We start from the raw sequence: 25562 nt of genomic DNA on the forward strand, positions 1-25562 counted from the left end.
CCTGTGTGAGGAAATGTGGCTCTCGCACCTGGTAAAGACAAGGGACCCAGATTCCTCATGCTACCAGTCTCTGCTCCCCTAGCAGGCTACACAGGTCTGAAAGCAGAAAGTAAATGCTTGCATTCCACACATGGAAACTGAAGCCCTCTGCTTCTCCTGTCTTCTCTCCTAAACAGCCTCTGTCAATTCGGTAGCATTTGCCCATGCGAAATGATTGGAGTGGTTTTCTCTTCTTCTTACCTGACTTGATCCTAATGAAATAATGAAACAGGCACCCCATGACAACCGCGAGCCATGCTTTCTCCCTCCTCTCTCAATCTAATTTGATTACCCGAATCTGGAGTGTTTTGTACCAGAGTGGCGTGACATGTTAATCATAAAATGGGGCTCCCTATTCTTGAGGGCCAGGGGACAGTTCCCAGCAACTAATGAATCTCTGTAATCAGAGAGCCGTCTTGAAAATTAATCCATTCTACTGCAACTATTTAAAGACAAAATCATTATCGAGGCCATTCTCACTAGATTATGTTGTCTACAAGTTGTGGGAAGGAACTTGTCATTTCAAGATGCAATCCTGGTCTCACCCATAGTTCTTCCCCGTGATGAAAAGATTTACAGTGAAGTGCTAAGGATAGTTAGAACCCTCATGTACCCAGATCTTCTGTACTCCTGCAACAAGGCTGGACCCATTTGACCACTGTCCCATGAATGCTCATAGCCTGCTGTAAAGATTGTTGATGTTCCTCTCACTGGACTTTGTACTCTCCTCAGTGGTGGAGCCGAAGGGAGAACTCCCCTCCTATGGAAGCAGTGTCTTGGTTTTAAGAAGAAACAGAACCTTTTGAATGTGCTGCCATGGTATACTTGTAGAATAGATTGCGAAGTGGCCTGGGTGTTATGTCCTTTCAGCCTCATGCATTGCCTCCCTGCACATCTCTGGCCCTACACCAAGGCTGGTGACAGAGGCCACTGGAAGAATGGGCTCCATGCTGTCATTCCAGTCCTCCCTTCTCTATTCATGAGTACTCTTTGGCCACACAACACTGCACTGGGGCCCACAGAGGACCTGCTTTCATCGGTGCCACCTTCCTCTCAGATAGTGAAGGGGCAGATCTGTATCTGTGGCTCATAGCTCCTGAGCCAGCCAACCATGGTCTACTTCCTGATGCTACAATGGCAAGATACTGACCATATACTCTAGGTGCACAGTGACACTTGTTAGAACGGGCCTCTGTGTCTTCCTGCGTCATTTCCACCACCCTGAAATGGCCTACTTCACACTACACACTTGATATGATGATCTCATCCCTCAAGGCTCAAATCTTTCTAGAAGCACTCCTGACTAGATCGGGGGCAGCCTTAGATTCCCCCACTGTGTGAATTCTTTATGGTGTCCCTTTATTCAATTCAGTATCCTAGGGCTGGTGTGCTCAGAATAATCCTAAGGATAGAACTGCATCTTCCCCCTGAGCTAGGAATGCCCTAAGTCATGTGGTCTGGGCCGCCTGAACCAATGACTCTGCCCGACTCTGTCCAGGAGGTGCAAAGTGAACAGCCTCAGCATAGTTTCTGGGTGCAAAGCTAGGGCTCCATCCCTGCCTGCACTGTGGGAACTTGGGCCCTGAGCAACAATGTGGGAAGGGATCGGTGGCTTCTAAGCTCAGCCAGGTATGTGTAAGGCATCTGAGGAGGCTCCAGTAAGCTTGCCAGCAATGTTCACTCATGGTTGGTGGTGCTGAGTCAGTATTTTCTCTAAATACAGCCCCTTGGGGGTAACCAAGGAGATCAATGACAAAGCTGGAAGCAGGAAGCTACACTTTCATAGGTGTTAAGGTAGGGGTGGGGGAAGGCTAACCCAGACTTTCCAAAGAGCAGGGCCCTCAAAGGACTGCCAATGAAGTGTGGTTGGATCATCCAGTTTATAAAGCCCTGTAGTCTGGGCCTCTGTCTCAGCTAGAGGTTTCTGTGGACCTGGAGGAAGGAGGCTTCATTGTCTCCGAAATGTGGAGACACATATTTGTTGATTTCTTCAGTCGAGTGTACATGTTTTGGTGTCAATCCATTTTCACTGAGGGACAGAGTTCAGTAAAGAACTTGGGCCTGTATGAAAGAAGAAGGAACAGCCACACATGAGCACCACACATGAGCACAATGCCTTCCATTGGCCACTGTGGTAGTCTGAGCCACTAGGACTATGAGTTCATCATGGGAAGGCATACCTCACACCAGGGGTAGTAGAGGAGCAGAGAGGATTCTGGAAGACTGAGATAACCCCTGCAGGTGACCTAGCTGCATGGCCTCCCTATGATACCTGAAGAAGAAAGGTGACAATGCAGAGAGAAGAGGCACATTCATCTAGGGCAGCAGGACATGACTGGCTGAGTCTCCTGGGCATACACTTGTCTTCATGCCCATGTCCTGTGGTCAGCCCATGGAGCCACCATTTCTAAACTGGTAAATTTCAGATTCCAGGCTTTGGACCTTTTGCATGGTCCATGGACAGGAGCCTCACAGGATCTTCCTGAGATGCAAAGACAGGAGACAGACATGGCCCAAAGAAGAGATAAGGTTGGCATTGTAACTCTGGGCTCTCTCCTCCCTTCTCCTCCTTTCCATTTGCCCACTGTCTCCCTACCTCATTAGGAAACTCTTTTGGTCCCCTGGATGGTCTGGCCCAAGCATTGCTGTAAACTTGGCTGATGGCCCTGATGGGTCTCCCAGAGTGAACTGGATGGTCATAGTTGTTCTACGGCAGGTCAGGGCTCAACTAATTACAAAAAGTGGCCCAAGGGAAACCTTATAGCCCCTTAAATTCAGGCATCTGGTACTAAGCATACGTGAGTGACTGATACCCCTTCATCCCTAAAACTATCCATCCTCCTGCCTCTTCACTCTCGTAGACAGTGAAGGAGGAGCAGTGTTGGAGTCTGCTCCTCCATCTCTAAGCTCAAACCCTCTACAACACGGGGTATAAGCTGTTTGTATACAGCGCTGTCCTGCAGAGTCTCACTTAGCTGCTACCAGCACAGCATAACCAAAAAACATCCTAGAATAGGATGAGAATAGGAAGCTCTAGCTTCAAGGAGACCTCTGACCTCAGCTCATACCCCTCTAAACCCTAGCTCTGTCTTCACAGTCTGTTGCGAAAGTGATGGTGATGACAGTGATGGTCGTGGTGGTGATGAGATGGTGGTAATTCTCATAGTGAGCATGGTGATGCTGGAGATGGTGGTGGTGGCCATGGTGATGATGGTGATGATGGTGATGACCCCAGAGGCAGTGATAATTATGGTGATGATGCAGCCCATGATGATAAAGACAGTGCTGGTATTGGTTGTGGTGGTAAACATGACGATGTTGATAGCAGTAATAATAGTGATAATTCTGAGAATCATGGCAATGGTGGTGGATGATGGTGAAAATGGTGGTAGTGACAATGGTGATGACCATCTTGATGGTGGTGATGATGACTATCTTGGAGGTGGTGGTGGTGGTGGTAACCATCTTGGTGTTGGTGATGACCATCTTGGAGGTGGTAGTGGTAGTAATAACCATCTTGGTGGTGATGATGGTGGTGATGACCATATTGGTGGTGGTTGTGGTGATGATGACCATCTTGGTGATGGTAGTGGTGGTAATGACCATCTTGGTGGTGGTGATGGTGGTGATGACCATCTTGGTGGTACTAGTGGTGATGAGCATCTTGGTGGTGATGATGGTGGTGATGACCATCTTTGTGGTGGTGGTGGTGGTGGTAGTGGTGGTGGTGGTGACTGTTGGGTGGTGGTGATGATGATGACAATTTTAATGGTCATGGTGGTGGTGGTGATAGTGGTGGTGATGGTGGTAGTGGTGCTAATGACCATCTTGGTGGTGGTGATGGTGGTGATGACTATCTTGGTGGTGGTGGTAGTGGTGGTGGTGGTGGTGACTATCTTGGTGGTGGTAGTGGTGGTGAGGACCATCTTGGTGGTACTAGTGGTGGTGATGAGCATCTTGGTGGTGATGATGGTGGTGATGACCATCTTTGTGGTGGTGGTGGTGGTGGTGGTGGTGACTGTTGGGTGGTGGTAATGATGATGACAATCTTAATGGTCGTGGTGGTGGTAGTGGTGGTGATGGTGGTAGTGGTAATGTTGATAGTGGTAATGATAATAATGATGTCATCAGCAGGTGACTGTGGGTCAATCCTTTCTTCATCAGGAGTTGCCTCTATGAACCGATAGGATAGAGTTCTTGACAGGGCAGGCAGCAGAGGAAACTGTGCAGCCTGATTCCTAGACTTTGAGACCTTAGTAATACATGCTGGAGGGATTCCACACTCAACGTGGCACCCTTGTGCATATCTCTTCCCAGTCCTGTTTGCATAAAGGAGAGGCAGATGACCAGGCCCAGCTATGAGCAGGGTAGTCACCACCACCACCACCACCACCACCACCACCACCACCACCACCACCACCACCAAGATGGTCATCACCACCATCAAATTCTCTGCCTTAATTACCTGGACCCAGTATCTGATTAGCATAGGAGGTGGCAGATGACAGGATGCTCTGTTACTCTAGAGGGATTAAAACAGCCACGCAATTGCCAGTATCCTTGTGGTCCAGCATGGACCCCTGACCATGGGGCACGAGGCTGTTCCTTGATTCTACCCAATATCTCATTGCTGTGTCCAGCATCTGCACCCTTTATGTGTCTGTGCTGGAATCCCAGCAGGATGCGGCCAGAATTGTAGGAGGAGAGCAGTGGCCCTCTCTCTGGAGACTGGATATACACCTCCCCAAGAGCTTTCTGGGTCCAGTGTAAGCACTAGCCAAACTCCCTTCTAATCCAAGCTGCTCCTTATCTGAAGGCCAGTAAAAGACAGAGCTGTGTCCCCACTGTTGAGCTGACTCCTTTGGCCCTGCCGTGGAGCAGGTCAGACTTCTCTCTAGATAAGCCTCACCTCAGCTGTGCCTCCTGTACCACTGACCGGCTCTGTTGTCCTCAAAATGGGCAGACATGAGCATTCCTCAGACTCAAAAAATGTAGAATGCCCTTGGAAGGGCGGTTCCCCCACAGCCTCTGCTGAGTCGTATCATTTTTATTATAATGTTATGGGAATATGAGCCCAAGCCAAGCTAAGCCCTCCCAGACTGTGCAGCGGGAATAAACCAAAGCCCATTCACAATTAAACACAAACAAAACTGCAAAACCAATAAAAATGAAATTTGCAGCATTAATTTTACAGGGCAGGTGTTTCCCAGAGCCGCAGCTCAGGGAGTAGACTCCAGAATGGAACAAAGTACCTGCCGGTACTCAAATGGCTTCCGTGTTCATTCAGGGGATGCCAGTTCACACATACGTAATAGGGCAGCCACCCTCCCGAACCGCGCAAATGACGGTGGCTTTGTTTGTTGTGATCACACCTTCCATTTAACCCAGAGCCATCCCAGAAGGCATGTTTAATAGCGGGTTCTTGATAACTCGTTTAAGCTGTCTCCTTCTCGTGCCAACAGCTCTGCCTTGCAGCCTGACAGGGCGCTGCTTTAAATGGGAGTAATCCAATTACTGCAGGGCCCAGGAACAGAATCTTCATGGCTTATTTACTGCGTGCTTAGTGCCAATGAACTGCTGCAAGGCGGGGAGTGGGACGCAGAGAACCAGCAGCCCAAAGGTGCTAGGTGTTGCCGCTGTAGGCTGGCATCAGCCTTCCCTGGAGCCGGGCCCCAATGCCCTTCCTGTGGAATTCCTGGGGGAGCCTCTGCTACATTTGAATGCATGCGCACACACACGTGTGCTCATGGGGGTACTGGCTGGGTTATGTTAGTGCCTTTACTCATTGTTGTAAACAAATTCCTGACAAGAGGCAAACTAAGGAAGAAGGGTTCAATTTGGCTCACAGTTTGAGGGTGCAGCCTATTATGGTCAGGAAGGCAGGGTGGCAGGGCTGTGAGCAGCTGATCTTGTTGCGTCCAGTGTCAGGGAGAGGCGATGAGTCTTGGCGCTCAGCTTATTTTCTCTCTGCTTTGTTTCTTAACACAGCCCCAACCCCAGCCTGCAAATGGCGCCACATGCATTCAGGGCAGAGCTTATACAGTAATACAGTCTAGATAATCCCTCAAAGACACTCCCACAGTCTCTGTGGTAATTCTAAATCCCATCAAGTAGACAGTTGCCATCAGCCATCACAGAGCTGAAATGTCCCCCTGCAGGCCCCCCACACAGGAAGTACTGCATCTATTCAGGTCCTGAATCCCTGGTGATTAGACACACACTGGTCAAAGACAGGCGAGAGAAGACTCATCTCCCGAGTCCCTGGTCTGAGTTGTCTGTCAAGCGCGACCTGGGAGAAAACCCACAGTTCCTATGGCCCTCTTTGTATGCCCATGTTGAGAATAGCCAGGGCTGAGGAATCTTCCCCAAGGACTCACATATAGAGGAAGTCCACAGAAGACTCATGACCCCATGTGTAGGGGTCTTCCTGGTGACTGTTTCAAGTGGACCCCAGTATCATTGTCTCTGTCTCTGTCTCTCCCTCCCTCTCTCCTTACTCCCTCCCTCCCTCCCTCCCTCTCTCCTTTTCTAGCTCTCTTGTTCTTTCCTACTCACTCTCTTGCTCTCAGTTTGGAGTTAAGGCATACAACAATGGGTCTCATAGTCTCACAACTGGGCAGTTACCAAGGGTTGTTCGTGGGGTTGGGAGAGTGGCTGCTATGCCATTGAGAAGTAAACCCAGGGCTGGGGCTGTAACATGCCTGGCCAAGCCTTGTCTGGAGTACAGAAAACAGTGTCTACTTAAGGCGTGATCTCCCAAGCACAGCGTGTCATCACAGGCTCCTGTGTTTAGGGCAAGTTGTGCAGTATCCTCGCTGGACACAGGAATGGACTCACCAGCCCCCTTCCCCTGGGAGCATCCAATGGGTACCTTAGCTGGCAGAACAAAGGATTCTGCCAGGGAAGTGAGTGATCTTAAAGGGACTTGGGTTTATTTTAGCAAACAGAACATAAAATCATTTTATAGTAACGTGAACCAAGGTGACTGGCTGCCATCACTGGAAGCAACTTGGCAATGTATGACGAACCTGCCCAGACCACCCATATATTGGGACAGACAGAAACACAGCTGTGCTTTACACAGGTAACAGAGCCTTCTGTCATGCCAAGGCCATTCCTCCCCATCCCCGGGCCTGTCTAATTGTCACTAGACAGCCAGAGCCCTCTGGCCCACTAGGCCTTCTGTCTCTCAATACTACCCTAGTGGAAAGTGTCCGTTCCCACAAATCTGTTTCTCTCCCAGATGCTGCGGTCCTTTGTTCAGAATCTACCCTCTGTCTGAACTTCTACCAGATAAACAGATGCTTTCGCCTCAATTTAAAGTTGCCTGGCTATGGCAAATTGTCCAGGAGCCTATGACCCATTCCTAGTCCTGAGTGGCCTCAGGTCCCTGCCTCCTTGCATGGTTCACTGTATTGTACCTCCCGGATACTTGTCCTTCACCTGGCAGAGAACCGTCCAGGCCCCAGAAGCTGCTGAACCCATACTGGACCTTGGGACATCTGGGGCAAGCTTCTGTCCTGTATGAGCCAACGTGTCCACGAGAGAGGCTTAGTGAGGGCAGAAAGCTACTCCACTGTCCTCAGCATCAAGGATGCATGCTGTGAACATTGGTGTAGGGTCTGTGTGGAACTGTGGGGGAGTGGATGTGAGGTTTTGCCCTCAGTTAGGATGTACATATAAGTGGTGTGTGTGTGAGTATGTGAGTGTGTGTGTGTGTGTGTGTGTGTGTGTGTGATATAGATATGTGTAGTGTGTCTGCAAACACCTCTTTGTAGTGTACGTGTGTGCAGTCCTATGGTATGGACGCTGTCATGTATGTGTGGTATACATGTATGCTGTCTATACAAATGTACATGTGTGTAATATAGGCAATGACCACAGAGAGAAACTATATGCAGGCCACCATGCTACCTTTGGTGAAGCATGCATGTGGAGTCAGAGTGGCAGTGTTTCTGGGTCCCACTCTGAAGCCCTATGGAAGGTTTAGGCTCTGGAACATTCTTCTTTGTCTTAGGCACAGCTCCCTCTTCTACCCAGCCTGGAAGTCACATGCTTGCCCTTTCTCTGTTTGTCTAGAGTATCTGTTTTCTTCCAGGAACCTGGGATACCTGGTTTCCCGTCTCCTGACTGCCGCAGGCCAAGGAAGCCTGGTGGCTGTCATATGTTGCAAGCTGTGCCAGCTGTGTGCCCAAACCCAGACCATTGACCCCTTTCACTCATGCTCCTCAGGAGCCTCCATTAGCTCCTAGGATGTCCTTCCCTGTGCTGAGAACACTGTGCCAACAGGGCCAGAGACAGACCTCCTCAGCCCATGGTCCGGGTGAGATGAAGTCGTGAAGTGGAAGCATGAAAGGGCCCTTTGTCTCTAGTGCTGGCCCAGCACTCTGTCTCCCACCGCCTCCAGCAGGAAGTGGGCAGGGCTGGGTGAGCTGAGCTCCTGCAGGCAAACAAACGGACCTGTGTGTTCAGTGCTGTTCCAGTGTCCCCAGAGGCTTGGTCCCTGGGCATGCCTAGACTCTGCTTGTCTGTGTGCTGCTATAGACCAGCCCACAACACTGCCTGGCTCTTCGTGCTCTGTCTTTGCATGCACATGTGTAAGTATGCATATTGTAGATATGTATATACATGAGTATGCATAGAGTACATGCATACGTGTGGGTGTATGCATGTGACATGTGCATGCATGTCAGACTAAGACATGTGTGGTATCTGAGTATGAGCCTATATGTACAGTGTATATGTGTAGTAGTGTATGCATCTGTGTATATGTGTGTATATAGATGTGTACATGTATGATATGCATGGTCCATATATCAGTATGTGTGCTTAGGTATGTGCAATGAGTACATGTGTAAGCATATATATGAACATGTGTGCAGTCATACATGGTATATGTATACATGTGTAGTTTGCTGTGCATATATGTGGGTGTTTGTGTATTGCTATATATGTACCTGTGTTAATGTATATTATTGTGTACACATGTACTTGTGGTATATGCATGTGAGAATTTATTCATGTTTGTGCAGTATGTGAATATGTATTTGTGGTCAGGTACATATGGATGGGTAGCCTAGATTTACACCTGCATATGTGTAAATGTATGCTCTGTTTGCATGTGTATCCACATAGGTTGATTTATATCACATGCTACTGTGCTTACACCATGTGAGGTATGTGTTTGTATTCATGTATTCTATATGCACACCCATGTCTCCACACATGTATGTTCATGAGGATGTGCACAGTGACTTGGACAGACGCTTTGTCTTTTCCATAACCTCAGGCCATAAGGACCTGGCCCTGTACACATCTGTGTATGTCATCTCACGCTGTGTGGCTTGTCCCCACTGACAGCATGCTTTATCCCTCGTCCCACTTCTTGCCAGAGAGTCAGTATGTGAAGGAGGCTCAGGAACCCGGTGGGTTGCAGGGGAGATGGCCTTGATACAAGACAGGCTGGGATCTTAACCTTTAGCCCAGCAAGCATTCTCACATTCTGAGCTTCCACAGCCCACTCTTTCTTGGTGAGTCCTGTAGGCAGGCATGCTGGGGCTGGCTTCTGGTGCTGCCACCCTACCCTAGACAGTCCATCCTGAGTTACCTCAGGGCCTCATATCCTTCTAGCAGCTGTAGGCTCCCGCTTCACTCACAAGCCAATCTTGTTCTTTCCTTATGAGGTGCACAGAGACTGTGAATGGGAGTCCGTGGCTCACTGATCTGCTAACCCTCTCTGAGCAGCTTATTGGGGGACAGGTTTGTGCATACAGGGAAGCTTCTCGTGGTGCTTGAACCTGTCCCTTGCATCACTTAGTAGCTTAAAGCAGAGGACACGTATGCATCAGGGACAGAGAGAGAGAGAGAGAGAGAGAGAGAGACAGAGACAGAGACAGAGACAGAGACAGAGACAGAGAGACAGACAGAGACAGAGACAGAGACAGAGAGAGACAGAGAGAATATCTTCAACTTGTTGAGAAAGTTCTCAAGCACTGCAGGAGTTTGGGGGCTGGATCCTGGTGCCGGTAATTTGAGGTTTCCAGGTTTATATTTGTTGGTGACTGAGACAGTTTTCGTACCATCTTTGCTGTCACCAAAAATGACACACCTGGGCTGGGAGAAGCAGCTGCTGGTGACTTTGCACAGATAATGAACAGCCAGGGACAGATGTGTGACACAAACCAGCGTCACTTGCCCACCAGCCACCTGTGCTGTGATTAGTGGAAGCCCAGGAGAGTGGCTTAGGCCTGGTGCCTGACTCTTTGCGATGCCTTCAGCATGGCTGACACCCATGCCCTGGGGAGGCCACATCTGGGCAGCCATTGTTCTTAAAGCTATTTCCCAGGAAGCCAGATGCTGAGGGAGCAGCTGCCTCCTTTACTGTTCTCTTCTTCAGGGGACTTCACAACTGACTTCGGATAAGGATGGTCCCATGCTCCATCAGCTCAGGTTTCCATAGCATAACGTCATACCCAGCCTGCTTAGTGGCTTAACATCAGCTCTGGAGACTGGAAGTTCAAGGCCAGTGTGATGACATGGCCAGTTTCTGTCTTACAGATGTCTGCCTTCTTGTTGTGCCTGCACAGATGATGGGTTGCAGGGATAGGAAGTGCTTTTGGGGGTCTCTTATAAGACCACTAACCCTGCCAGATCAAGTATTCATCTTTGTAACCTCGTTTGACCTTCAATTACTTCTGTATGCTTCTATTTCTAAACACAAGAGTCAGGAATTTCAGGACACAAATTTATATTGTTTCTGTAGTGGTAGCATGAATTGAGCTAGCCTAGGATCCTGGCTACTGGACAATCCTCCTTGGCAAGTGATATAGACAGTGGGAGTGAGGCAGGCAACAGAAACCACAGTGTTCTCTGCTGTGTCTGTGGCGGGCATAGCTTCTCAATTCCAAGACTCCTGTCTGCTATGCTACATGTGCTTCATCATGGATCCTGTCCTGCTGTGTCATGCCTAACAAGGAATGGCCATCCATCCAGATGGGAGGCCCACCTTCCTGTCTCCCATACTATTCCAGGTCCTCCTGACCTATCCTCCTGAAGGTCACCCTGCTTTACTGGGTGATCTCCACCCTGTGTCTTTGCCACCCATTGCTCAACTTTGTTCAGGCCAGTCACTGTCTCCAGAGTCAGTCCTCTGGTTCTAAGCAAAGGGCAACTGCAGGATTGCTAGTTCAGAATCAAGATATCAAGTAACAGGGAGCGTGACACTGCCAGTCATGACCTTCCTATGCCAGGTCATGGCACATGCTATCTCATGGCAGTGAAATCCAGTGATTGCCTGGAAGGTGAGGAACTGGGTCTGAGCACACTCCTCCGAAGCTCATATGTGTTTGCAGGGCTGTTTACATGCCAGCTATCACAGTGGCAGAGAAATTGTAGTGCCAATATCCTACAGAATTGTGCCTCTAAGCCAGCCTGGAGTACCATGCATATGTATGTATTATATATATGGTGTGTATGTGTATATATGCATATATGTATACCTATGTATATATATGTGTGTATGTATATGTGTATATATACATATATATGTGTATGTGTGTGTACTTCATCATGGAGCCCATCCTGCTGTGTTATGCCTAGCTGGGATTCCCACCTTCATGTCTTCATAGATAGATAGATAGATAGATAGATAGATAGATAGATAGATAATAGGTAGGTAGATAGATAATAGATGGATAGTATAGAGATAGATGATAGATAGATAGATAGATAATAGATGGATAGATATAGAGATAGATAATAGATAGATAGATAATAGATGGATACAGAGATAGATAGATAATAGATGGATAGATACAGAGATAGATAGATAGATAGATAGATGTATAGATAGATAGATAATAGATGGATACAGAGATAGATAGGTAATGGGTAGATAGATGGATAGATAATAGATGGATACAGAGATAGATAGGTAATGGGTAGATAGATAGATAATAGATGGATACAGAGATAGATAGATAGATAGATAGATAGATAGATAGATAGGTAGATAATAGATGGATACAGAGAAGGATAAATAGATAATAGATGGATAGATACAGAGATAGATAGATAGATAGATAGATAGATAATAGATGGATACAGAGATAGATAGATAGATAGATAATAGATGGATACAGAGATAGATAGATAGATAGATAGATAGATAATAGATGGATATAGAGATAGATAGATAGATAGATAGATAGATAGATAGATAGATAATAGATGGATAGATACAGAGATAGATAGATAGATAATAGATGGATAGATACAGAGATAGATAGATAGATAGATAGATAGATAGATAGATAGATAGATAGATCAGTGAAATTGAAAAGAAGGTCTAAGAGAAGAGAGAAAGGAAGCTCAGGAGTTGGAGAGGTTGTGTGTGGGACCTGGGGTGGGTAGGGGTGTAGTTCTCTCATGTCTAGAATAGAAAAGTCTCTGTAGCTGTGTTATGTGAAGGTGACAGGGAAGGACTCACTCCTCTCTCCCAGAGTTGGTCAATTCTGCAGCTCTCTCACCACCTATTTGTACCTTGCTGGGCCATGGGGCCAATCAAAGTGCAGAGCTGCTTTAGGAAGGAGAAACTCGATTGGAAAAGGTGATGGTTCCTAATACACAAGACCCTGATGTCCAAAGGAAACGAACTCAAGCCCACATGTGAGGCAGTGACCTCTAAGTGGGCAAGCAATGCGGAATCCATGCTAGGTCCTTCCTGCATGGGGAGAGGTGTGTCAGGCATGGAGGTCGCATTAACAGGAATGTAACAGGCATGACTTTTGCCCTTGCCGCATCTTTTGTGATCCTAGACCCCAAAGGGCTTTGTGGTTCTCTTTGGTTTCTTTTTCATGAAAGATTTCAAGTGTCTTCCAACCTCAGACATTGGGGTTAAAGTGAAAAATCCTACATAACTGAGTCTTCAGACAGTGCCCAGGGGTGCTGGTGTCCCTTCTGTCCACCTGAGTTTAGTACTCCCTCACTGCTGTGAGGAAGAACCTGGAAGGAACAGGATGAAAAGCTGATTTCAGGGAGCTCAGTTCCTGCTTGCTTGGCTCCATGCACTTAGAACTTCACGGGGCAGAAGTGGATGGCAGAGGAAAGCCTATCTCTTCATGGGCTGCTATGCAGCAGACAGGAAACGCCCATGCTAGGATGGCTTCCTCCTTGTTCTTTGCTTTGCCCAGCTACCCAGGTAGCCCAAGGATCGTGCTGCCCATGAACAGGGTAGGTCCTCCCCCTTTGCCCAGTTCTCTCTGGAAAGCCCTTATAGACACACATAGTTGTGCTCCACAATCTCCTAGGTGATCCTAATCCCAGTAACTTTGAGTGCAATTGGCTATCTCAAAGACTTAGACTTTGCATGGACCACAAGGGTCTCTCAAAGGCAGATGCCATAGTAAGAATTGCCTCAGCCAGGAGTTTAGCGGGGCGAGCAGGTCATGGAAGATTCTGGTAATAAGAAAACTCACTTCATTGCAGTCTTCTTCCTCATAGGCTTCTCACAGAGCCTTCCTGACTACCAGGACAAACCACCAAACCTGGGTGGGTTTCTAAGGGAAAAAAGGTGTTTTTCATGTGTGTAGGCTTTGCCATCTTTCTTCTGATGAATTCTGGGACCACCTGCCCACTGTCAGCTCTCCACTAGAACCCTACCCTGTGTGCTCCAAGGAGTGAGACAGAGACTGGAGACTTCCAGTCCCAGAGACTTGATTCAAGACATTGTCTGTAGATGAGGGTGACAGGGGTCGTGCCCACTCTAGAATTGCTAACTTCCTGACACTGAGCCCTGGTCCTACCCATGCAGTTCAGCGGACAGTCACCTCAGGACATCTATCCATTTCTGACAAAGCAGAAAGTGGGGTTTTTGCTCCTCGGGAAGGGAAATGATATTGTTATGAAAATTGGTCCCCTGCAGTTGGGGACCAGTGATGGCACACCCACCCAGAAGAGGCAGTGCATAGACAGCATCCATTGGGAATGCCTCCCAATGGTATGGTCCCTGTTTATGGGGCTTCCCACTGTGATGTCCAGGGGCCAGGCCCTGGTTTAGGATGTCAGCACTCCACTCCGTGAGGCCTGCAGGTAGGGAGTGGCACACTGACCAACTCTCTCCTCTCTCCCACAGCTCGAATTATCAAGACAAAGCAGTGGTGTGACATGCTTCCTTGCCTGGAGGGGGAAGGCTGTGACTTGTTAATCAACCGGTCAGGCTGGACTTGCACACAGCCAGGAGGGCGGATAAAGACCACCACGGTATGTGGCCCCTTTCCTTTCTAGTGGGCATGATGAGGAGAAGTAAGCAGACGCAAAAGCCCATGGTGGATGTAGAAAGACTCTGGGGCAGGGGAGGGATGGCAGCTGGTGTCTCTGTCCCTGTCACAGCTTCTCCTTACTCTTTGGGGATAAGTCCCGGAGAGCCTGTTCTGTATCGGTCAGTCTTTGGGTACACAGGGACAGAGCCACAGGATTGGTCAGCTGGTGCAGTGAGCTCAGAAGTGAAGCTAACACGGTGCATATTGCTGGCACTGAAGCTGCTTGGCTTTGTGGGGGAGATGTGGACGGACATCAGGTACCACCCAATCCTGAGAGCAAGTTTTTCTATTCCTCCTGAGGCCATGGGGACCATGAAAATTCAGGCTTGGGGGATGCTGCAAATGGTTCTGCTGCTGCCCCAGATATGGTATTGTACTGGCTGGTTTTGTGTGTCAACTTGACACAAGCTGGAGTTACCACAGAGAAAGGAACCTCCCTTGAGGAAATGCTTCCATGGGACCCAGCTTTAAGTCATCTTCTCAATTAGTGATCAAGCAGGGAGGGCCCAGCCCATTGTGGGCGGTGCCATCCCTAGGCTGGTGGTCTTGGGTTCTATAAGAAAGCAAGCTGAGCAAGCCAGGAGAAGCAAGCCAGTAAGTAGCATCCCTCCATGGCCTCTGCATCAGCTCCTGGTTTCTGACTTGCTTGAGTTCTAATCCCGACTTCCTTTGGTGATGAACAGCAATGTGGAAGTGTAAGCTGAATAAACCCTTTCCTCCCCAACTTGCTCCTTGGTCATGTTTGTGCAGGAATAGAAGCCCTGACTAAGACAGGTACAGTAGCTGCTAACAGACCCCAAGAGCTCCTTCATCTCACCCACCTCACCCACCTCATCCTACTGAGCACTGTGTACTGAGCTCTTTGGTCTCCAGGACTGCTCCTCTCACAGGCTTTTGAGTACAGAATACTCTAGAGTGTCCTGTGAATGGCTGGTTGTTGTTTCTTGTTCTTTGAACTTTCTGAGGTAATGGTACCACACGCTGCCTACACACTGTAGACAATTATCCTCTGTGATAATGGAACTAGGAGATGAAGGACTCTTGGGAAAGATAGGTAAGCCTCAACCTCGTCATTTGAGCTAATGACTGATCGCCTAGTGCTGGCTTCTTTGAGAATGACACAAAGGCTGAGACCTATTCGGGGTCAGCACGGGGGCCTGTTGGGCTGCTGAGGGGACACGGAAGCAAGCATACTTTGAAGAGCCTTAGGCTCTGAGGAGTCTAGGGAGATGCATGGTGTAGAGAAGCCACAGGTATAGGATGCTCTATGACTGCCTCTGCCCTATGCAAACCATGGCCAATTGGATTTCTAAACTCTCAAGACACCCAAGCGGGGACCATAGTTGGATGTAAGGGAAGTGATAAGCAGGGATAAGCCTCATCACTCATAACCACACAGAGGGCTGCTGAAGGCATTCCTCAGTGCCACACAGTGGCTTCCTGGATAAGGCTAAGTCTCCCCAACCACACCCTCAGGCTGTTCAGCCGCCTTTATAAGAGCCATATATAGACATGGCTCTCTGTGACTCAGGCCAGAGGTTCAGAACTCCTAGGTCTATGTCCTTCTTAGAACCAGGGGTAGCCCTAGATACTGTGGGTTCACCATTTTCTGGGTCAGACTTAGAAGAGACCGGCAAGTTAAGGCAGTGTGTATTTGCAATTGCGTACCAAGTGAACTGGGCAGGTGTGAGGGCCCCTTCCAAAGGCAAAAAGGTAGTCTAGTCTACCTGTGTCCTTCAGTCTAGAAAGATGAGGCCCAGCTCCTACTGATACCTGTGGCCTAAGGTGACATGTTTTTAGGGTATCTAAAATATTGGTGTGAGAGAGAGAGAGATCTTTAAAAACCACAACTTAATGTCCTGGCTGTGTGTGATTCCATCATGGCCTCATATAGAGTAAATTAATACCCTAGGTTTCACATGCCACCATAAATTGTTTCTCAGAGGTGACAGTCTTGTCACCCATTTTTCTTTAAGAAGCCATGTGGTGGCTGCTAATTCCTCTCCAGTGTCACTCATTCCAGACCTTCCTCCAACCAAGACCCCTCCCCAGCCTGCACCTCAGCTATATCAACTGCATCCAAGCCTGCAGTGTCACCTGATGAGTGGGGGATGCTCAGGGGACAATCTGGGCCTGGGGAATGCCGTAGCCTCGTCCCCTCATGGGGCCTTCTAAGTGTGTGTGATAAATGGATCTATTGATTAGCCCAGTGCAGACCCCAGGCACATGCTGATGTTTGCATTTCCATAGTCACTGCTTCTCACAAGTGGGGGTCACCACCCCACTAGTGGGTCGTGAAATTAATTTACTGGCTCATGATCAGCATGTAAAGGGGGGAGGAAGGGTCATAAAAATACTAGGGTGCTTCTCGGGTCCCTGGGACGAGTGCCACTTATCTCGACACAAGCACAGTGGGTTCTGTGCGAGATGCGCGTGTCACTGTGGAAAGTGGGATGTCCGTGGCCCTGAGGACTCAGGAGACAAACGAAGCTCTGGGCTAACTTTGTTAAGTGTTGCCTCTGGGGTTGCCCCTTATACTTTGCTTTGTAAGCATCCATCTGCAACAAGCCAGATGACTAGTGATTGCTGAGGGTTCTCCATGGTTACGGAAGCAGCGCTCTCTCCTGCACCCATCTGTGATGCATCAGTTTTAGAGATGGGGCAAAGAGTGGGGTTGCCTCCCTCTTCTGCAGCTTCTGGGCTCCTGGTTTCCACTAGCCCTGGCAGCGGGACTTACAGGGGATCTAAATGAAAAGATCTGGAGGATCCTAGATGGGGATTCTGGTCCCTCGTGGCTGACCAGGAATGGATCTCTGTGCAGGTGTTGGCTGGCTCCGGCTGCACTGCACACTACACATGTTAGTGGCTTTCACAGATATTCTAATCAGTGTTTACTCTGCTCTTCTGTGATGTTTATGGATTGCAAGATGCTCAACGGTAAGCTATACTGTTCCCTAAATCAGAATAAACCAGCTGGGTTGGAACCCACTTTTCCAATTAGCTATTAAGCACCATGTTTTAATTCTGTATGCAGAAACAGGCAGTTGTAGGGGTAGGGAGGTTTGGGGAAGGCTTCTCAGGAGTTCTGCTCAAGAGCTAGTACTCCATAGGCATGTATACCCTAGAGAACACAGATCCAAATATACCCAGATGCCAGCTGCAGGAACACATGTGGACGTAAATGTCCAACCTGGGCCTCTGTTACAGGCAGAGGTAGAGTCCATCTGAGCAGCCTATCTGAGGAGCAGTGGTTCCTTTCTGCTTGCCTGAAACTGGCTGCTGACTTGGCGTGGGCAGCCCATCCCCCGACCTGCTGGGGCATGTGGAGGTCAAGAGCACTGAGAACAGTCATATCGTGAAAGAACACAAATGCAGATGGTCTGCTTATTAGCTGTCCTGGCAGCATCTTCTGCAGTGCCTCGCATCTGTCCATGGCAACCCTGCTTCAGGAGAGCTGGCCCGGAGCAGGGAGGGCCCTGCTCTCCTCTGATGGACGGGCAGCTGTTCAGTGGACTGTACTCATCCCGCTCAGGACTCTGCCCCTACAGCTTCCTTCCAACTTGGAAGTGGGGAAGGGGTCTGCCTAAAAGTCTGCATCATGGAATTCTGAAGGTTGTGTGTGGCCTGGTGGCCATATTTAAAAAAAAGAAAAGAAAACTGGGCTCCTCTCAGGAGTCAACATAGGACACTAACCATAGCTAGCTGACAGGCAACACACAGGTGTTCCCAGCACTGTCTTGGGTCAATATGGAGCTCCCAGAATAAGATATGGGGGTGGTGGGGGACATCTAAACTTCAGAAGGACAAAATCAGTCCCACACTGTCCTTCCTTGACCCAAGGTAGAGATATTTGGGTCTAAAAGGGATTCTCATTGAGAAAATACCTTCAAAGTTTAGTGATTGACGTGGGAGGGTCCAGCCCACTGTGGGCTGTGCTACCCCTAGTAAGATGATGACAGTCCTGAGTGCTGTAAGAAAGCAGCCTATGTGAGTCATGGTGAACAAGGCAGTAGTAGCATTCTTTCATGACCTCTGCATTAGTTCCTGGTCTGGTTTTCTTCTATGATACAAACTCTAACTAAGATATACAGAAAGAGAGATCCACGCAGACACACACACACACACACACACACACACACACACACACACACACACACGCAGATCTCAGAATGAAATGCCTGAGGAACTGTTCAAGCTGCCATCCAGGTATTCCCAGCCCAGGTGTTGCAGAACCAGATGTGGCTCCTGACCTGTAGTTCCCTGGTTGCTGGAATGGCCTACCAGTGTGGAGGGAGAACAGGCCTTGCTTGCAGGACCCACACCATTGACTCTGCACCTGTACCCACGTGAAGGTAGAGAACGAAGAGACTAGAACTATGTGGGCATCTCCCAAAAGCAAGAGCAATGAACAGGCTCCTGAGTTACACTTACAGTGGGAATCCAGATACATTTCCAAAGGTTTGAATCTTGAAGAAGAAAGTGGGATGCTTGTCTAGGAAGTCAAATGAGAAAATGAATCCCTGGGGATGGGAGTAATGGCAGCTGCTTCAGCCCAGGTTCATTCCTCATCTGCCCACCATAGATAGGCACTGTGGCTCCATCTCCAGAGGTCCGGTAGCTCACAGTTGGACGCCTCACGTGTGCATTCAGCATGACTTCTTAGGGATGAAGGCTGAGTTGAATCAGCCAACACACACGCAGGGGAAGCATATCCACCTTGGGCCTGGGCCCTTACCCAGTACCCAAGACAGCTGCTTTTATAGGCAGCCAGGAAGGACATCTCCTAGTGTGAATGAGACCCCAGCAAGGAGGTTTAGGCAGTGCACCGGAGCCATGCTGGAGCCCACCTGAATGGTAAACAGTTCATCTACACAGCCACAGTAGGGACTTTAATCAGAGAAGGAGAAGGTGACCTGGAAGACAAGCAGTATATGCACATGCATTCCCTATGTCACCAGGAAGAGACGTAGGGACACCGGAGGTCACTCTCCAGCCCCACAGAGCAAGCAGTGAGCCCTGTAGCAGCTGCTGTCGGAGCACAGGCTCCTTGAGGACAAGACCTATATGTGTAGTGGGATTCCTAGCTTTGCGTGAAGGGAAGGGAAGAGGTGCCCTGGCAGGGAGATCCTTGGCTTCCAAGTGGCTGATCACATGTGAGCAGCAATAGGCATTCCAGTTTAGCCACCCTAGGAAGCCCTAGTCACCCTGCACCTCCCCTGTCGGTACCATCTGGGACCCTTTGGCTGTCTTACTCCTTATAGTAAGACCATGCCAGGAAGTTCCATTGACCCCTAGTCCTGCTAGCTGTCCCCATATGGTCCTCCTCCCTCTGTCTGATGCTGGGAATCTCTGTAGCTTATATCCTACTTGTACACGCAGGCAGCTCCCTAGTTCTAAAACACCTAGACTTTGGGGACATGGCATGCAGCGTGTCACTTCTTTTCTTGATTTGATATCCTTCGTTCTCCCAGGTTGTTAATTCGGTTAATTGTACACAAATGAGACTGGGAAGCACAAGCTTGTAAAACACACACACACACACACACACACACACACACACACACACACACACACACACACTATCTGTTTCTACCATCACTAAACCACTTTCCATGACATTAACATCTTTGATTCCAGATGTCCCCTTGAGCTGGCCCTGATTTCCAATGGCAGCTGGTCTGGAGAAGCCACCTTGGTAGAAAGACTGTGTCAAGAGAGATATGTGGGCTGTGTCTAGCCAGTAATCAAAGGAGCAGGTGGGGCCCTCCCTGACACGGTCTCTACCTGCTAAAATAAACCTTCAAAAGACTTCCTTAGCCAAGGTGAGGCAGATCCCTAAGGGAGCAGCAGCAGAATCTGTGAGACTAAGAAGGCAAGGCCAAGGATTTAGAATCCTCCCTCTGAACACAAGGAGACACAACTGGAGAGGAGGTGTCAGGTGAGCTCCTCTCAAGGGACAGTGCTCCCCTGTGACAGTCTGACTTAGTGGCTCCAGGGGAGGAGGGGCACCTGTGTGACCCCACTGCATCTCAGAGGGCCAAGGAGAATGGATCATGGTGATTGGTTGCCGTCAGCGGATACAGGGGTGTTCTTGTGGAGATTCTCGTTTGAATCTCACATCTAGAGAGAGTCAGTGAGTCGCCTTCCATGCAGCCGACCTAAGCAGAACTGCGTTGACATTCTTTTTCTTAAACCTGCTCGGCTCCCTACACCCTCCTCGTCCTAAGGCCACAGGCCTAGTACTGTGAAGACCCAAAGAAACAAACCTGGGGAATCACATCCACTCTCTTGTCTATCATGGAGCTCACTGACAGGGAGGAACCTAGGCCAAAGTTCAGAGGCCTCTGCCCTCACCTCCAGTATGATCGGAGGGCGCCTGTGACATTTTGCTGGTAGAGAAAAAGAAGCAGACATACCGGGCGCGTGGGCAGAGGAAGAGTCAGACACACCAGGGCAAAAGAGAGTCACCATGCACAACGAAATACTTCCCACAGGCAGGCTGCCACAACAGGAACGTCACTGAACAGGGAGAGGAGGAGAAAATCCTGCCCGCGACCCTGGAGCAGAGATGGCCTCTCGCCCAGCAGCCCTGCACCTCAGATCGATTTAGATACTTTCTGGACATGACGTCCTCACAAGGACAAAGCAGACTGGATTAAAAAGTAGTGTGAGCACTGAGGCGGGCCGCGCAGACTCAGTCCGCAGGAGCCCGGTGCCTGCGCCCTAACCCATCTTTGTTCAGCACAAGTGATGAAAGACCACAGTCATTACTTGGATCAGTGCGCGGTCCATTCTGTGCTCGTCTGAGTCACCCTGTTCATCACCACGGTAATAGCCGGACATTTTAATGGATTCTGTGCGCAAACAAAAATGTATATGGCAGTGCTGCATCAAGTAGTATTGTAAGCAGACACATCCCTCATGCTCCTGGAGAATATGAGCCCAGAAACAAAAACAAACAAACAAAAAAAAAAAGAGATTGGTTTGACAAAGCTGCGTTATTTCTGTTGGCATTTTTCACAAGGAGAGGCATTATGGCTGGTCCCTCTTTTCTGTAATTGGTCGGCATTCATCTCAATTTTCCTTAAAGCAGTCGTTCGTTGAATTGTTTTAAATGCATAAACAGCAAGTGTTCGGAACTAAGGGGAACTGGCTCAGTGCAGGGTGGAAGCCAGAGCCTGTCATTTAAGACAGGTGGGTGTGGGGTGAGCTCACTGCCACAGAAAGGGTACTCCTCACGATAGGGGAGGTGACCAGCAGCTGGGCCAGCACTGAGCGTGCCTGAAGGTGGCACCAGGATGACTCAGGGCTCCAGGGAGGTTGAAGATGAGGGGCCAGGCCCTGTTTAAGGTTGGTGTTCCAAGAGTAGGGCTAGAGAAATCGAGTTTCTGCCCGCTGTGAAACTGGGCCACAGGTTCAGCCTGTTCCTGTCCCCCTAGCCCTGTCTCCCTGTCAGTTCCTTTCCTGATCTCCCAAGTGTGTTGGTTGTATGCTGGAAGCTAAGGGTGTAGGCTGACTCAGCACATGCCCCCCCCCCCCATGTTAAGAAGGTGTCAACCCTCACAGATCTCTAAAGGGCTCAGTCTTTGGAGCTCAATGAATACACATGATTATCTCGGTACCTACTGCACTGCTGAGAACATAACTAAGGTAGCACTTGTCCCCACTGCTGCAGTACTGTGTCACACAGACACAGCTGAGGGAGGCAGGGGCCTCCTGACTAGACTGTCTTCCACCCATGGAAGCTGGGAATAGAGCCATCACCAGAGGTGAGATCTTGCTCTTTCAGGCCTCATCCTTTCACAATTCTGAACACTTACTATAACCATGGGAAAGCTGAAAAACCTGAAGGTAAAGTCTTCCTAGGCCCCCATGTCCTGGCCAACCCTCTTCTCCCATGGCCTAGATACCCTCTAGACTTGAGGAAAGCTACTCATGGAAAAAAGGCTATAGAATGTTCCAGAAAACTGTGTTAGAGACCTTTGAAAAGACCCTAAAGTCATCTCCCAAGTAGAACCCAGAATAGTCAACTCTAATAGACTGCCCTATACACAGTGAAGTTGATACCCAGTTGGCCACCCTAAGACGTGGCATTCCAGGACACTGCTACCTATTGAACCAGGCATGAGTCCCTGACAGGTAACCTTGCTTTCCCCAGGAAGGGGCCCAACTCCATCTTCACAGGTAATGCTGGCTAGGTGTTCCAAATATGTTTCTCTGTGTTGTTTTACTATGGCCTTAGACTCTCTTAGGTAGAGATGGTATTTTCATTGAGGCCAGAAGTAAATGCAGGTCTCGACTGTCTGAGAAATAGCAGGATATTGAGTATAAAGTTGGAAGATGAGTTAGCATCTGTGTGTTCATCATGGAAGCTGTTGTGGCCATGCCTTCTAACACCTTTCTGAGCTTCATCCCTGAGCCAGGCGATCCCTTAGTCCCAGGCTCCCTGAGTTGGTCCTCATTGTTAAGGTGTACAGATTTGACTCACTGTCCTTAGCCAGTTATGTGGGCTGAGTAAGCAAGAGTGGCTTTGCCTGTGGCAGACCCTTTGCAGTGGCCTCTGTATGCTACAGAGGTAGTGAAATATGAGGCTTCAGCATAGATGTTCGTTGAACTTAGCGTTTCTATTGCTATGACAAAACACAGAAATAACGTTGGGGAAGAAAGTATTCGTCTTACACTTCAATATCATCTGTATTTATCAGGATTCTCTAGGGTCATAAAACTTATGGAATGACTTTCTCTTTTCTCTCTCTCTGTGTACATATATGCATAGTATATATAGTATATAATATATATAAAGGGAATTTATTAGAGTGGCTTATAGATTGCAGTCCAATTAATCTAACAGTAGCTAACTATGAGCAGAAAGTCTAAGAGTCTAATAGTTGCTCAGTCCCACAGGGCTGGGTGTCTCAGCTGGTCTTCTGTATGTCCTGGAATCCTGAAGAAGTAGACTCTAATGCCAGTGGAAGAATGGATGTGCTAGCAAGATAGCGAAGAACAAAACCTTCCTTCTGTTGTGGTTCTATAGGCTTCCAGGAGAAGGTGTGGTCCAGATTAAAGGTGTGTCTGGATTAAAGGCATATGGCTTCCTGCCTCAATATCCAGATCACAGGCCATACCCTTTATTTCTGGATTGTAGTTCATTCTAGCTATAGTCAAGTTGACAACCAACATAGCCATCACATTATCAGCCCATTATCAAAGGAAGTCAGGACAGGAACTCAAGTACGGCAGGAATCTGGAGGAAGGAACTGATGCAGAAGCCATGGAGGGGTGCTGCTTACTGACTTGCTCACTGTGGCTTGCTCAGTCTGCTTTTTTATAGAACCCAGGACCACCTTCCCAGGGGTGACACTTCCCACAATGGGCTGAATCCTTCCCCCATCAATCACTAATTAATAAAATAATCTACAGCCTGATCTTATGAAGGCATTTTCTCAATTGAGGTTTCCTCATTTCAGATTACTCTAGCTTGACATAAACCTCACCAGTAGTGTTTGTGATACGGTCTTTAAAAATGAGATTGAGGGATTTGGGCCTCTATCTTCATTGTTTAAAATGTCAACTCTCCGTTAACTCAGACACTCAGCAGGTGCATCAAGTCCTAAGACAGCCTCTGCCCCAGCCCCAGCTCGATCTCCAGCCACAGCGTAGATGACTCTGCAGACCTGCATAAATGCACCAGGTCCCCATAAATGCCCCATACCCCGCACTGGAACATAAATCTCATTCTTAGCCTGCAGCATGCATAATAACACCTAGGCACATTCTGAGAGAAGAGCCCTATTCTGGGACTGATCGGTGGTGCCGAATGAACCTTCTTGGTCAGATTCAGACATCCATAGCCTGAGGAACTGACACTTCTGTTTCTGGGCAGGTATCTGGTAGTAGTTGGGCTTCCTAAGCCTTGGTTTTCTTATCTGGAGAAGGCAAGAGGGTTCCCTCGCCTGTTCTCACAGGTTACTAGGATAAGAAAGGAAGAGCGGAGGGAAAGGGCTTCTGAGACATGAGGGGTCTCTGTAGGGAAGGCTATTGTTCTTTTACACCCCACATCCTCTGGGATGCTCCCATCTCCGTGACTATATAGGATGAAGGAACCTCTTCTGGAAAGCTTTCTTTTGATAGCATTCACGCATTGGGTGTGGTCAGGGTATGATTTGTGTGCCTATATCTCTCCCATGTGTTGTTGGATCTGCTATATGTAGCCATGGCCATCTCACAGGGCATGTAGCCAGCTGGTAGGTAAGTTTCCAAAGATGAGGTGAGAGAGCCTGGTATTTTTTTTCACTTTGGGAGAAACGGCACTTCTCAGTAACTAGTGGGAGAGGAATCCCAAGCCCATGGAAATGCATCCATGACCTGTAAACTAGTAGTTGGACTCAACATGGTGGCTTCATCTTCTGCCCAGCTTCCAGTTAGCAAGGAGGTTTGAAGTAAGAACTCTCAATATCGTCAAGAGGCTCCCCACGTAAGATATCCTTGGGCTCCTCAGAAGAGCAAACAGCCCACGTCACCTCTGAACCATGCTTTGACTGCTAGTAACTGTACCCAAAAAACCCTAGGACATAAGATGGGCTTAGAATTGGGACATGAAACAAAGAGACCTCAGAACCTGTGCTCACCCTGTCTGCTCTCTGCCCTCTCAAGGAAGTGAAACTACCAAACTGAGGCACAACCCAAACGTCTAATAGCAAGAACCCAACCCTGAGGCCACCTCTGACTGGTGAGAACCTTTGGGTGGTCACATGAAAAGGAATGTTTCTTCACAGTTACCAGCATGCACCAGGTCCAGCCTGGAAGAGGACACAGCAACCCAGATCCAGGGGAGCAGAGGGAATCTGCAGACTTGGCAGCCAAGCCTTCTTGGAATGTAGGGCAGCTTTGGTCTCTGCCTGGTGGACTCAGGCTATAGACTGGAGCTGGGGGAATTGAGCTCTATCTGTGAGAAGTGTGGCCTGAAGAGAGGCCTAGGTAACCCTGGAGCAACCCACTGGGCTCCCACTGGCAGCCTCAGAGGTGTTACTTGGATACTCCAGAGCTGAACGTGGCCGTGTCTGTTATTCCAGGATAGCATGGCAGAGAAGAGCCTGGGCTGGAGGCAAGCCCTTGTGCTTTCCCACAGAGACATGCAGCGCATGCAAAAACACTGCAGACCTGAGAGCAGAATTCAAATGTGCATCGGAAGCCACAAATAATAGA

The 25562-nt window shown here is 48.7% G+C and overlaps 1 protein-coding gene across 4 annotated transcripts in view; it reads left to right on the forward strand.

Moving 5' to 3' along the window:
- Tafa5 (TAFA chemokine like family member 5) overlaps positions 1–25562 on the forward strand; it is a 221274-nt gene that overhangs the window by 169038 nt on the left and 26674 nt on the right. For 2 of the 4 annotated variants that reach the window (NM_001191991.1, XM_017595060.3), the window contains exon 3: positions 14171–14298. The exons of the other annotated variants lie outside the window; for them this stretch is intronic. In NM_001191991.1, the coding sequence (NP_001178920.1) occupies positions 14171–14298 (128 nt within the window). The remainder of the gene's footprint in view (positions 1–14170; positions 14299–25562) is intronic. 4 annotated transcript variants of the gene reach the window in all.

Source organism: Rattus norvegicus, chromosome 7 (genome assembly GCF_036323735.1).
Source record: "Rattus norvegicus strain BN/NHsdMcwi chromosome 7, GRCr8, whole genome shotgun sequence".
Classification (NCBI taxonomy): Eukaryota; Metazoa; Chordata; class Mammalia; order Rodentia; family Muridae; genus Rattus; species Rattus norvegicus.